A 15524-nucleotide genomic window follows, 5' to 3' on the forward strand; every position below is an offset into this window, starting at 1 on the left:
GGTCTCCTATTCATAAGCAACAATGCTCAAACTTAATTTAATTACATAACTAAAAACTGCAGAGTTAACACAGACCTGAAATCAATCATCTTGAGTAACCAGAATAAAATGAATGGAAATCGGAGGGGGAGGTGGGGGAACAGGTATACATAAAGAACTTCACTTCCATTAGAACTTAATTCCTCCGGGTATTACAAGAATGGGTCTACAGGACATCAAAGAGCATACCTAAAGCAATCTCCTTTACATAGCACATCCATATCCCAAACCCTTCACCTTTAATGAGAGCCTGAAACTCTCTGTGCTTCACTGTTCCTCTCTGAAGATCGATTTTTAAGGTCATGAGGAGTACAAAGAGGAACTTGTGGTTCTCGTACAAGCCTCTGACAGAATATGTAAAAACTTCATATGTCAGATACTCAATAATACTTGTAATTCTCTTTTGAGGCAGTGGAGACTTCTCAGACCTGCAATATGTTTTAAAAATCAAAGAGGTAAAAATCCATTTCTAAGAGAGTAGGTAGGAATACACACAAAATTTGGGGGGCAAGGTAGTGAGGCCCCACCTGGCCATGGACTGGTCAAATAACTTCAAGAACTGGGCCAGCGAGGTCTGGTACATGATGTTGACCATGCTCATCTCTGTGATGAGAAAGTAGAGGATGCTGCCTCGGGTGGCCACGGGCCGGAACTCCTCCTGGGCCGTGTTAATCTTGATCTCTGTTTCCGCGGCCACGTGTAGCTTTTCACTTACTTCAGCTGCTGTCTGCTTGGTGGTGTGGAGGACACCGATGAGAGATTCGTCATCTACCAAGGAACCTAAAAACCAAATAGGAAAGCTGTGGAACACAAGACGGGAAAGCCGCGAAACGAGATGCATCACTTCTGAAATCACCGCGTTAATTTTCAACTTGACTTCTTCAAAGCCCACAGGATGGAAGGGCAGAATCTTAAGACATGAGAGGCTTCCAGTCTAACCAGGCATCCGATGCCTGAATCCGTTCTAAACATTCCTGCCTAGGGTTTGTCCCCCACTCTGCCTGAAAATCTGCAAAAGGCAATTCTCAAGGCAGCCCACAAATCTGGTCTGCAAATGTCTGAAGAAAATTCACATCTCCCTCCAGTCCCAGTGGTTTCAGCTGTTCCTATGACGTGGCTTTCACCTCCATTATCATCTTGATGGTTCCCCTCACAGTATCACAGCCTTATCCTTCCCACTTGTCTCGCAGTGTGAGTTACACACCAGCTTACAGGTGAATCGTACTTTCTCTACTCCTGCTTTAGTTCAACAGTCCTTGACATTGAGAACTCTGGTCCTTCTATGTCTCTAACGAGTTAGGAGATAGTGGAAGTGTCTAACCAGGAAGAAAAATCCTCATTTTATTTTTAGTTTTACTCTTCATTATTGTTTTTAACAGACATAACATGTCTATGATGATAAACACAGAAATAAAAATATCTCAATTTTAAGGGCTTCCCCGGTGGACAGTGGTTGAGAGTCCGCCTGCCGATGCAGGGGACACGGGTTCGTGCCCCGGTCTGGGAAGATCCCACATGCCGTGGAGCGGCTGGGCCTGAGAGCCATGGCCACTGAGCCTGCACGTCCGGAGCCTGTGCTCCGCAACGGGAGAGGCCACAACAGTGAGAGGCCCACGTACCGCAAAAAAAAAAAAAAAAATCTCAATTTTAAGACACAAAAAGGTGCTCTGGAGGTGCTGAGATAACGGTCATGATATCTGCAGAGAGCGGTGCTCTGGCCTACCTAGAAGCAGGTGGGTGTTTCTGGAAGGTGCTGAGTTAGTTGCTCTGATGGGCACGCTAGGTCTGCTAGGGAAGTCCAAATTGTGACTAACCTCACACTCTTGGCTGGATCCTCAGTCAGTCCTTCTTGGTAATATTTACAATGCCCAGAGGCATCAAATGGCTGGGAGATGTCATGGACCAAGAGACAGACAACTCGTCAGCACAAGCAGTGCAATGAAGGCAGATAAAAGGCCTTTTCCATGAGGTCACCTTAAAGTGCTGGAGACTGCTGTGAGAGTAACACTTAATGTACTTCTGGGAGGTTAAGTTTTTTTGTTTTTAAATCCAAGGGTTAAAGTGCTTTTGGGAAGTATTCATCATTAGATTGCTAATGAATGGCAGAATTTAGGTTGCTGTAATTTGCCTACTACAGAACAATATATCCCAGGGGGTGGTACGATGATCTGACTGCCCAGAGGAGAACCTATCCCTGACTTCTAAGTGGGAGGTCAAGTCCAGAGTGACTGAGCCTGGGCTGCTCAAGTGTCTCTGACAACATTACACACATCATAACCCACTGTGGCAATTGCATTTCAACACCAAATGAAAGAGTCAATCTAAAAAACACAAAATAGATTGAGCACATTAGTCTCCTTTTGGCAAGCAAATTAGCCTATTGTGAGTTACCTAGCTGTATTGTGAGCCCTTATTTTTCTCGGGAGAGAGCAATTATATCAAGAAAACTGTGTTATTATCAAATGCTCAGATGCTGGTTGCTAATTCAGATATCAGATTCTCTGCAGTCCCTCTGTAATGTCTAGGTGGAAATTGCCTCGCTTGTTTTTGCGTGGATAACTCAACTGTTTCCTAACATCTGTAATCCTGAGAGCACTGAAAAGAGGGTACAAGAAATCCTTATTTATTCACAATCCATTATGTGATTATTTCTTAATAACACAATACCTTTTGTAGCACTTAATTTGTAGAGAAGGTTATCTTCAAGTTCTTTCATCTTCCGCTTATTAAAAGTCACATCCTCCAAAAGTTTAACCCTCTCAGACTCTAACTCCTGTTATTAAAAAAAATATATCAGAACTGTAATTACCAGTTATTATGGCAAATGCAACCTACTAGTGTTTATTATTCATTTTTAAAAGTTTAAACCAAAGTGCCATTCAAATGACACTATCGTTAGTCAAATCTATCTATTTGTATTTTTGTTTCTCTGAACAGTTTTTTAAAGATTATGCCCACTAGCATTAAGTTTCCATAGCACTTAAACTGGCATGCATGAGATAAACCTGCTAAAATAATTTTGCTCAGCTCTCTTCCCAGCTTTAAGTTTTTTTAAATTAAGAGTGTCCCATTCTCTTGGCCCTGTTCCCACATACCGCCTCAGTCAGAAATGCTAACTTCATTTGCAGTCAGAAGGGCTAGAAACAAGGAAGCATTAATACCAAGTAACCAAGAGGCTACTCAAGCCAAATGGAGCTCCTGAGCTGGGACCTGACTATAGGAACACCAGGTACCTGCTTTGACATAGCCAACTGCCAATACAAATCCATTTTCCATTTTTTTGCATCTTCTACCAGAGGGGCTAAATTGGATGTCTGGAAGGTATACTCTTTCCTACATAAATAATATAGTCTTAAAATTATACTTTGAAAACAATTTCAAACTTTCAGAAAAGTTACAAGACCGGCACAATGAACTCTCATATACCCTTCACCTAGATTCCTCAAATAACATTTTGCTTTATCACTATTTCTATATAATACTTTTTATCATTACTGTTATTATTACTGCTGAACTGTTTGCATGTGTCATGATACTTTATCTGTAAAAACTTTAACACATCTCCTAGGCAACAGGACATTCTCTTATACAACCATAGTGCAATTTTCAAACTCAGAATATTTAACATGGATATAATACTCTTGCTAAATATAGAGTAAATTGAATTGTCTCAAAAGCATTCTTTATAGCATTTTAAAAATATTACTTCTTAAAAAAATTTATTTATTTATTTTTGGCTGCATTGGGTCTTCATTGCTGCACGCAGGCGTTCTCTAGTTGCGGCGAGCGGGGGCTACTCTTCGTTGCGGTGCGCAGGCCTCTCATTGTGGTGTCTTCTCTTTTTGCAGAGCACAGGCTATAGGCGCATGGGCTTCAGTAGTTGTGGCATGTGGGCTCAGTAGTTGTTGCTCGCGGGCTCTAAAGCGCAGGCGCAATAGTTGTGGCACACGGACTTAGTTGCTCCGCGGCATGTGGGATCTTCCTGGACCAGGGCTCGAACCCGTGTCCCCTGAACTGGCAGGTGGATTCTCAACCACTGCGCCACTAGGGAAGTCCTGTAGCATTCTTTTTTGATCTTGTACAGAATCACACACTGTACTTAGAATTGCATTAAAAATGTGTTTTTAAACTACTTATTTGAGAAAGTTTCTTGAAAAACTGCTACGGAAATACCACCACTTTCAGAAAGTCTTCCTAAACCAGTTTGTCAGTTAAAACCCACAGCACGACATTCCTCTGTACATCTACTATGGCTTGCATCACAAACTATGTGTCGGCTATATCTCTCCAACTAGATTCTGTGCATCTAGAGGGCAGGAACTTGTCCTATTAATTTTTAAAAATTGAAGTATAGTTGATTTACAATGTTGTGTTAATTACTGCTGTACAGCAAAGTGATTCAGTTATATATATATATATGTATATATATATATTCTTTTTTTATATTCTTTTCCATTATGGTTTATCATAGGGTATTGACTATAGTTCTCTGTGCTCTACAGTAGGACCTTGGTGTTTATCCCCTATTCATTTTTGTATTCTTGACAGCACTTATCTTGAGGCTTTGCAGAGAAGCGACTCAACCTAATAAATATTTGTTAAATTGAAGTGTACTGAATTTAGTTCAACAACTTTATTTTACATCTGGGGAAACTGAGGACCCAAAAATATTAACTCCAAATAACATGGCAATATAATACACACAGCTAGTTACTAGCAGGGATGAGCCTAATATCCTTGTCCCCCAACTCCAAGACTAGTATACTGCCACTGTACTACTGGCTTATGGTATTTGATGGGGTGGTGATGAAGATCATGGATGTATTTGCAGAGAATAGCTAATGAATTGTCTTCATTAAAGCAGTCATCCCAACAGTGGCAGTATAGAAATATGTGGACAAAATGAAATCATGTTGGCGTCCTTTACAGTGTGATATGGAAAAACAAGCATCATGGTACAATGGACAACTTGTGAGTTTTACAGCATGAACTGTAGAGCTTATCTACGAGGCTTGGCAGGGTGGAAAGTCTACGTGCTCTTATGGGTTAAGGCCTTATTCTCCTTGGTCTCCATTTGTTCATCTGTAAAATGGGGGTGTAAGAGCAGGATTGTTAGGAGGGTTAAACATCACAGTCAGGATGTCCTCCTGCAGATTAAGTGTGCACTTTGTTTTTTCCAGCAAGGCTGGTGTTAGCATCCTGGCGCATCTCTTGAAGAGGAAGCTAAGGCCTAGAAGAGTGAGCATGGGGTGCTCTGGGGACATGGAGTGTACTTTAGATAGTGGTGTGGGCTGCCTTACAGAAGTTAGTGTAGCCTGCATGGGGGATCTGGACCAATGAGGCACCATCTCAGAACAGACCAACAGCACCAGGCAGACCAAGAAGGAAGGACTAATTTTCAACAGTTGACACCACGTGGCCCTAAGAGGTGATCGAGGCAGTGAACTGAGGGGTCCTTGCTCTCTGCCAGACTGTGAAAGTGAGATGATTCCCTTTCTAGATTGCATAAGCCCTGGGCAGTTTCTTGGAAACTAAGATCAAACAGCTAATGAGGGGGAACTTCCCTGGTGGTCCAGTGGGTAAGACTCCATGCTCCCACTGCAGGGGGCCCAGGTTCGATCCCTGGTCAGGGAACTAGATCCCGCATGCATGCCACAACTAAGAAGTCTGCATGCCGCAACTAAAGATCCTGTGTGCCACAACAAAGATCCTGCGTGCCCGCAACTAAGACCTGGTGCAGCCAAGATAAATAAATAAATACATAAATATTAAAAGAAAAAAAACCAGCTAGTGAGAGTGGAAGCTGGAACTGGGCTCCTTTTACTCCACCAGACTGGCCGCCTTTCAAGGGCCTGCCCCAAGTTAGCCATTTCTTATTAACCAGGTAGGATTTTACTTCTCTTTTTACTGAGCCCTCTATTTCTTTGGTGTCAGTATCATTTCTCTTTTCCTTTTTGAATCTTCCTCTGTATTTGTAGCCATCTGTTCATATCACTTCCTTTCCTCCTTTCCTTAAGTCTTCTTCTGCCATTCTTTCTCTCACCTTCCCATTTTATGCATCTCTGGTCTTATTATTTCTAACCTTGCCTTTTCCTTGAAACCTTAATACTAATGTTAATTACATTTTAGCAAATATAAACTTTCTCAGATTTTATGGAAATATGTTTTACACAATGCAAATATATAAAATTATATTTTATACAAAACATTTAATGTTTTCTGATCTTTATCTTAAAACTTAGTTTAATCTATCAGTCTCTTAAAATCTTCCAGCCTTAACTTTTTCTTTGTTTTATCAGAACCCTCAATTATACTTAATTTCTCTGCTTCAGTGCAAGTTTCATTTAATTAAGATAAAAGTATGGCTCTCTAGATCATTAGATTATTAGACTGTGGTGTTATCAATTACAATCAAGTTTGCAGTGTAGTAGTTGAAACTACTATAGTGGTAACAATACTCATTCAGAGCAAGTTCTTCTTTTCCAGGATCATTATTTTATTGAATTTTCCAGGTGTATCCAAGACTATTCATTCATAGGGCGATAGATATGAAAGTCAACATACCCAAAGCTTTAAAGTCAGAAGTAGAATGAGCGGTGTGTGTGTGCACGTGTGCTTTTGGTGTTGGAGGAGAGGTGAGTTACATGATTTCTCAACAGGACTTGAGACTACAAAACAAATATTTATGCTAACAAAGGTAACTATGATTTGCTCAATTTTTTATTTTCCATATACTCAACAATTTCCCAATACATTTAAAAGGTTTATTATAATTTATTATAAGTAGAAGTTGTTTACCTTGAGAAATTATTACCTGTTTCTCTGTTAGAATTACCCTCCTTAGTAACTGGTTCTCAAGTCCTTTCATGGTAACAGTAAAATCGATGACTGACGTTTTAGCGTTGATCTCAGGGGTAAAGGCAGGGTTTGGTAACTTTGTTGTAATATAAAGTTTAAATGTATCCATGATATCACATTCCTTATCTCCGACCTTCACCTACATCAATTCAAATATTAAATTACAAACAGCTTAAAGGACAAGACAAGAAATTTGGGTTCAGTTTAGGAGAGAGTTTATCAAAAGTCAGTGCAGTGAAACGAATGAATTACAAAAATCAGTTGTAAAATTTTAATCAGTGATCTTAAATAATAAAGCCTATTCCATTAGAATAATTTAGACTTGTGGTCCTGCCTGAAAATGTTTTTAGCCATGACACCAAGCAAATTAAATGAAAAATTTATCCAAAACAAATGTTGAATAAAGGAAAACTCAGACATGCCTCATATTTGATTGTTTTTTCCCACCTGAGGAAATTGTTTCCTGCTATGGAAATTTGTTGTGTTTATAAGAAGTGAAAAAAAAAAAAAAAGAAGTGTTATTTCTTTTTGCATTTCACAGTCATATCTGAAGCATATTTGACAAGAGAAAGGGTTAATGAAATTTTCAGAGGAAAAAAATGCCAACTTTTTTTCCCCAGAAAGATAACACTTATCTTAAACACCACAATTTTCAGTGTATTGAAAACAACTGGGTTTGCTACCTAAAACTCAGGTGGAAATTATAACATTTTTAAATGACTTAAATTTTTAATTAATTTTAATCCTTCCTGTGATTGAAAACCACATTGCTAAGGCACTAATTCTCAGGCATCATGACCTTCACATTGCAGATAAGAATCTGGGTCCTTTCAAAGGCCTTCAGGAATGGACATACTACAACCTCTTTTGGCATATTAAATATGGCATATAAAAGAATTCACATTATGAAGAAAATTTTTCTGAATAAATCTGTCTTTGTTTAATGAGAAAATTGGCATTCTTATTCACTGATATTCATGAAATTAAGTTGTCCAAAGCAAAAAATCTCAGTCAGAAATGCTGTCATTCAATAAAACCACAGAAGCCTAAAAGTAAAGAATGAAACCAATTAAAAAAGAGGCACTTGCACTGAAAACAATGCATGTTATCACCAATGATCGGGAACTGTATTCCACTGCTTCCAGCAAAGTCTGAGTTTGGATTGAAAGTTAATAAAGAGAGAAATAAAATCAATGTCCATAGACTTAACTAAAAATGCCATTTTATCCAGTGAGGAAACACAGGCCTTATTGTACAGATGTATACATGGCTTGAAAACCAACTTTCTCAGAGCTGCTAAAATGTACATATTTTGTGTGTAACACTAATATATTATTATTATTATAACAAGATGCCTTTCCTTAATATGTTAGTTTTGGATAAATGGCTATTGTTACCAAGATATTGTTGTCCCCCTGTATTTTTTATATACTATTTTTTAAAAAAGGAACACTGAATATGAGTTTGGAAATAATTTTTTCCAGCGTGTCAAATAGTACCACCTGAAGGAAATTGTCTTCACTGCTATGCTCAAAAAGATAAGTGGATGTCACCATTGTTCTTTTCTTCTTTTCCTTTTCTTTTTTTTTTCCTTTTTTCGAAGCTCACCTTGAAAGTGGTGCCTGATTTAATGAAATTCTTTTCTAATACATTATCCAGGGCTGGATCCAGCTCTTCACGAATGTCCTCAATGAGAAGGGGTCGGCCCAAGGAAAGACTGTCCTCCAAATGCGTGCGGAAATACTTATGGTTCAGAGAGGTTACCTACAAATAAAGAGTTCATTGCTATATAAATGTTACAAAGAATGTGCCTGTTCCTGAGTGGAAACCAGAGATATGTTGGATAAGTGACTAAGAATTCTAAGGACTGTATAGGAAGACTTACTTATAAAAATGAAAGTAACAAACAAAAATTAATTTTCAAAACTTGGTGGGTCATGACTTTGTGGAAGCCCTGGGTGTGTAATGGGGGTCTCTCAGATCAAAAGAGGAGAATCAAGTGGCATTCCTTAGATGGAAGGTCAGAGCTCTGCTCCGGCAGACGGAAGAGAAGTGATCAAGGATTAATCCTTTAAACTTACATAGCTACAATCATTCATATAAAGCAAACTAACTTGCATTTTTGTGATATTCACTTATCTTCTCAGGACACCTATGAGATGAATAAATGATTAAAAAATAAGCATGGAAATGTCAAAAATGATACATTGAGTCAAACTAAGGGTCCATCCATGTATTCTGTCTCTAAGAGTGACATAAAATAAGAATATGATACTTTGCATAAAATCAACCTAAAAGGCTTATACATTCACTTTTTATATTTTTACATTAAAAAAATTAGAATTCTGAATGCCTGGTGGGGCCCCCCAATTTTAGATCAATGTTTGTTATTAGTTAAAACAGACACACTGGGCTGGTTGATCTTTGCATTAGCCAATTGGCTTTGAACTCTTTATTTCTCCAGTGATCCCTCCCCCTGCCTAAGTGTGAGGATTCCCAAAGGTTCAGTCCTCAACTCTCTACCTTCTTATACGCTATCCTCTGAATTCAACTATTGCCTTTATGCTACTGTGAGTGCCGATCCCAAGACGCAAGGAAGATCCACTGGGGCAGCAGGTGATTAGGAGAGTGAAATTAAAAAATATTATCTCCCACTTGCAACGAAAAACGGTGTGGAATTGAAAAATTAAATAAGTCTATCTTTGTCCTGTTTTTGTTAAAAAGGAAATAACTAAAACAAAATATCCTGCACACGAAGGAACTTTTTCCCCCAGATGGATAGCTTTATTTATATAAATGATGTGCTGTGAAAGACCTTACTATGAGTTGATAAGGTAAATGAATCTAAACAAAGAGCTTCAACTAGCTTACTTAAACAAGATGAAACAAGGTCCCAAGAAGACTAAATGTAATTGTCCTACTCTATTCCCCAAGACACAAACTCTATTTTTGTGATGTCCTTCCCAAGTGTGATGGTTAATTTTATGTGTCAACTTGACTGGGCTAAGGGATGCCCAGATAGCTGGCAAACATCTTTTCAAGGTGTGTTTGTGAGGTTGTTTCTGGAAGAGATTAGCGTTTGAGTCGGTAGACTAAGAAAAGAAGATGGGCCCCATCCATGTAGGCGGGCATCATCCAACCCATTAAGGGCCTGAATAGAACAAAAAGGTGGAGGAAGGGCCAATTTGCTCTCTGCTTACGCTGGGACATCCATCTTCTCCTGCCCTTGGGACCTCAGACTCAGACTGAGTCTTATACCATTGACTCCCATGGTTCTCAGGCCTTCTAGGGTTTGGACTGGAACGACACCACTGGCTTTCCTGGGGCTCTAGCTTGTAGATAGCAGATCTAGGACTTCTCAGACTCCATAATCCCATAAGCCAATCCCTCATAATAAAACTCTTTCTATATATCTATACCTAGATATCCTTTCAGTTCTGTTTCTCTGGAAAACCCTGACTAATACACCAAGTAAAAAAATAATTTTCAAATTGTCAATTTATTAAAGATTACCTTTAACCACCTTCAATATCTTTTGTAAACTTGAAATACTATCTTAGAGTCATAATTTCAGGTTTAATTCACTTGATTTTTCTCATGGAGGAATGCTTGTGGTAGCCACCACAAGAGCCTGTATCTCCTGCACGGATACTCTGGCATTCAGGCTTTACAAAGTAGTCAGTGAATTCTTTATAGGGGAATTAAGTGAATACATTCTCTTTCCAGAGGTCAGAGCTATAGGTGCTGGAGATGGCACTGAAGATGGCCTTGATGCAGCCCTGGACATATAAAATATGTTTTGTTTTTCATTTATAAAGTGTTTCATTTTTCATTTTGCCTTCCTTCCCAAGCACAGAAATAATAGTTTTGTTTCATTTTATTTTCTTCTATTTGTGTTTGTGTATGTGCTTATCCACATATTCAGAAAAATAATGTTTTCTGAGTAAAAAGGATGCAGTTCAATTTGCTAACATCCTAGCAGTTGATGGTTTTTAAAATAAGGAAGTGTCTCTGGTATATTTCTGTTACTTCCTCAAGAAGCTTCTTGGGACAGGGTTGCATCAGGAAGGACATGACTGAAGGCTATCAATGAGTTTAATGCTGAAATGGAGAGATAAAGACACAATCAGGAAAAATAAGAATAAGATGAGCAGGGAGATCAACAGCCAAGGGAGACAAGAGGAGTGAGGAAGGGAGCAAGGGACAAGTTATAGCTGAGCTGGATCCAGGGAGCTGGGTTCAGGAGCAGGAACGCCACTCATGCACTTCTGTGTCTACAGCTCCTCAGGAACTGCGTTCTCATCGACTCCCTTTCCCTTAACTCTTCCCTTCCACTTATGCTCACTTCCCAGGACTTTTCTGGGTTTTCTAAGTAAACACGGACTGGAGTCTTAATGAGGTGGGAGTATCTTGAGGTGATCCAGAGTGCTAGACAGTGTCCACGTGCCTGCAAAGCCCTGATCTCAGGCGGAAATCTTTCAATGTTTCACCATTAAATATGGTGTTTCTTGTAGGCTTTTTGTAAATACTCTTTATCTGATTAAGGAAGATCTCTCCTAATCTTAGTTTGCTGGAAGTTTTATCATGAATTGCTGTTAAGTTTTTAAGTTTTACCAACTGCTTCTTCTGCATTTATCAAGATGACCACATGATTTTTCTGGGTTTGTTTGTTTTCCTGTAATGATGACACACTTTAATTAATTCATTTAATTCAATAAATATCAGAATTACTACCCTATATAAAGAGCTGCACAGAAAATATAAAGATGGTGTAAAACCATAAGCCTTGCTAACAAAAAGTTTATGGTACATTAGAGATAAAAGACAAACGTCCAAAGAACAATAATTTAAGGCAGGCTCCTAGTCCATAACAGAAATACAAGATGTGTGAGGAGTCAGGACAGGCTATATTAAGCTGGGGACTCAGGCAAGTTCGGGTAAAAGTAGCATTGGATGTGGACTTTGAATAATGTTTAAGATTTTTATCTGGGATGTAAGCAAAGTGGGCAGTTGGGTGGAGAAGACATTCTGGTTAGCAGACATAGTACAAGCAAAACTATGCATCCAGAAGGCTTGGAACTGGGAACAGTGTCGAGGAAACAACCAATAGTCCATATTGTAATACTGAATTGAAACATCAATGTAACAAGATCTCCCAAGGAGCCAGGAATGTTGGAGTCCTGCCGTTGTTTACCTCTACCTTAGGATTAACACCTTGGTAGAATCCAACTCCCATACTGGACTCTAGTGTGCTATGTGGTATACTACCAAGTGGCTAAGCTAGGTTGGAGCAAATGGCCTTAAACTGAGGAATCACAAGTCTTATTTTTGTCATTTTCTTATAAGCCCAAACTCAAGGCCCAGAATAAAGGCCACATCCAACACTGGCAATAGCAAATTGAGCCAGAAAAATGGACAGAGAGAAGGAGAGTGAGGTCAAGAGAGAGCACAAAAGAGAAAATAATCAGAGCATTTGTCCCAAAACACTGTTACAAAACTCAAGGGTGTAAAGTAGCAAACAATTACCATCATAGAGATGACAACTTTATGACTGACAGATTCAACTGAAATTGTGGGAAAACGCCATGATTTCAAGATTACTTTCCCATGCACCAAATGGTACATACCTGCAAGTCATTTTCTTTTTCCTTTGATTTAATCCAAGTTTTGCCTTGAGTTTGTGGGTCTATGAGGAGTGGGTATCTGGTGGCCTTTGTCACAATGATGCCGTTCTGAATGGAGAGGTCATCTCCTGGTAATCCCTGCAGCCCCCACTCACCAATCTGAATAAGAGGAAATGGATGTGGCCATTCAGAGGAACACAGGAAGGCTTTTGTTAGTGATTAACAGTGCCACGATATAAAAGAATTTAAAATTTGGGCATATTTTTCCCATTGAGACTATGGAACAAGTACCTAGAAAGAAAACCAAACTCGTAAGTGTGAACCAAACAACATCAAATTAAAAGAAACAGATTTATCATCTAATAAATCCTTTCTCTAGTAACCCAAGACTAGGTTTAGTCCTTTATATTGTGTTTTCATACTTATGAGGAAATATTGTAAATTGATTGCATATTAAACCTGATTTGGGGATTCTGAAGCATGGTTGCTGAACATTCAGAGAACAGCAGGGACTTGAAATATGGTGAGACTGGGCGGGTGGTGGGATCCAGATGGGCTGGAGGTGGCGGAGGTAATGAATATTCTGAGACCTCAGAGTAGGTAAGCCCTAAGGGTTAAGTCTCTGAAACTTCCCCTTCCTGCCCTCTGGTTCTGCTTACATGGGGGAAGGGACATTGCATAGCTGGAGGCAGAGACATTAGGGGAGATGAAATATTATATTGGTAGGAACTCATTAATGATGTTTTTCTTAATATTTCCTTTCAAAATCAAGAGGGAATTGTCAGTCTGGCTCCACGTGGTCAACAAAATCATCCAAGATCCAAAGAGCCAACCAGCCTCCACCTTCGTTAAATTATCCCAGCTCCACCAAAGGCCACAATCGACAAAGAATACCCTGGCCCACTTCACCTCACCTGTGCCCAGTGCGTCTCCAATACATTACTCTTCCCTGTAAGGACCAGTTGAACACTGTTTGAATTGAAAAAGATTATTTTTTGACTTTTAAATAGCGGTAACTTGAAATTAATAGTTTGGCTTTCCTAGGGAAACTGCAACTGGGGAACATATTTACAAATCAAAAAGCAGCTCATGAATACAGATTGCCCGGAAAGCATTTCATACCACAGGAGCTCTGTAAGGTATACTAAAAATTGACAGTGGCGTCAAATTCCCAGCAAGGAAGGTTAGTACAGCAGTGCATGCTTTTACTCAGTGATGTCAGATCATGCTATTATATTATACTGTTGGACATTATAAAAAGATGGTTAATGATCAAAAGAAAGTTAATACCAGTACTTACGTCCAGCTAACACCTACATTTTCCTAGAATGTTTGTAAGAAAATGTGATTTAATAGGACTGGTGTAAATAATGGAGGGTTATTAGAAGAGCTCAGTATTAGCAAGCCTATAACTCACAAATGATCTTTTCACTCATAGCAGTGCAATTGGTATTAATTTGAAAGCAAGATTTCTTAAAATGCACAGGAACTTTTGTATCACAAAGAAAAAAAAATTTATAACACTTTAGCATTTTCAAAACAATCTTTTCAATTAAATGCAAAAAGAAAAAATTAGGTGTACCTTAATTTCTTAGTGAGTAGGAAATGAAATTCAAATAATGCTGTAAAGAAAGTAACACTTACTGTTGGAGGATCCACCAACATTGAAATAAGATTCAGATTTTCAGTGAAAGGAATCTTCCGTGCTTTCAACTCTGCCTCCCATTGATCTTTAAGCAAATAGTTCCTAAATATCTGATTGAAAGGACCGAGATAGGAAAGGAATCCAGTGCACAGCAGAATATCACCTACAAGTCTGTTAAGAAAAAACAAAGTGAATCGCTAACACATTTTAAGTTCTCCCAGTAAGGAGTTTGAAAGGCCACCAGGCAGTTTTGTTACTAGATGAAGTCCTTCTTTGCTCCCAGCTTAACACTTGGCAGCCAGACATGGAGAGACCATGCAAAAAGGAGCCTAAAGGCTCAAAATGGGGTAGGGGTGGCCTCATTCGGAATTAAGTCAGGGAGCAAGAAAGAAGGCTCCTTTCTGAAGCCTACAGGTCCTGAAGCTTGACTTCCAGATGAGGAAAGCATCCTTTTCCCATCCCATGCCCTAGTCTTGTTCAGACTGAATCTTGATTTAACCACTACTTCTTCTTCATCCTCTTTTTTTTTTTTTTGCCATTCTCCTAAGCCACTCTCATTCCCTCTCTTTCGGTTTTCAGAAGACACCAGCCCAAGATACCTTTCCATTTAAAACAAACTGTTGATCCACACTTTCAAAATCCTTGAGGTGAACAGTATAGAACTGGAACCAGTAACTAGATTGTTCTGGCAAATCCAGACAATATTAGAAGCATTCTCACACTGAAAGCCCACACTGTTGAACCAAAATTGAGGTTAAAAATCTTTCACCAAGTTTTCTTCCTTCTCCATTTTACTGAGAGCGTGGGACTCAAGCTCTAAGCACTTTCTTAGATGATGGGATTCTGAGATGGGGATATGGAAACAGAGGAGAAAAGCACTTCAAGGAATGAGACTTTTATGTTCCCCCATGCCACAAAGAGGTGGCCTTTGGGGTGATGACTAAGAAGGAAAGCAATTATATCAAAGACCAAATTTTATACCTATTAATCTGAGCTTTGAACTCTTTGCTTTGCTGAGTCCATCGGACTTTTTCTCCACTCAATCCATCGATGAGGGCGGAAGCTGCCTGCATCTTTTTCCGGCACATGTCAGCATCATTAAGCAAATCCTACATTCATAAATGGAGAATGTCTCAAAGAGCTTCTTAAATTGCTTAATCAAACATCCATTATATTCACACATAAAAATACATGGAGGAATTTCTTAATTTGCAAAATAAATATAATCTAAAAATATAGTGTCAGTAAAATTTTACATATTAAATTCTTGTAATTCATTCATAATATAGTTATTTTACCTTACGAAATTTCAAGAAGAGCCATTTTGTAAGAGAGAATCCAAATCACACAACTTAAAT

At 38.9% G+C, this 15524-nt stretch overlaps 1 protein-coding gene across 1 annotated transcript in view; it reads right to left on the reverse strand.

The window, feature by feature from the left end:
- DNAH8 (dynein axonemal heavy chain 8) overlaps positions 1-15524 on the reverse strand; it is a 326150-nt gene that overhangs the window by 99857 nt on the left and 210769 nt on the right. Inside the window, exons 72-79 of the mRNA XM_089918797.1 lie at positions 15148-15275; positions 14166-14337; positions 12525-12680; positions 8506-8661; positions 6854-7036; positions 2707-2812; positions 567-819; positions 277-467 (exon numbers count right to left, since the gene is read on the reverse strand). Of these exons, the coding sequence (XP_089774923.1) occupies positions 277-467; positions 567-819; positions 2707-2812; positions 6854-7036; positions 8506-8661; positions 12525-12680; positions 14166-14337; positions 15148-15275 (1345 nt within the window). The remainder of the gene's footprint in view (positions 1-276; positions 468-566; positions 820-2706; positions 2813-6853; positions 7037-8505; positions 8662-12524; positions 12681-14165; positions 14338-15147; positions 15276-15524) is intronic.

This window comes from Delphinapterus leucas, chromosome 10 (assembly GCF_059928025.1).
Source record: "Delphinapterus leucas isolate spDelLeu-1000000601 "Yukka" chromosome 10, BTC_Dleu_Yukka2, whole genome shotgun sequence".
NCBI lineage: Eukaryota > Metazoa > Chordata > Mammalia > Artiodactyla > Monodontidae > Delphinapterus > Delphinapterus leucas.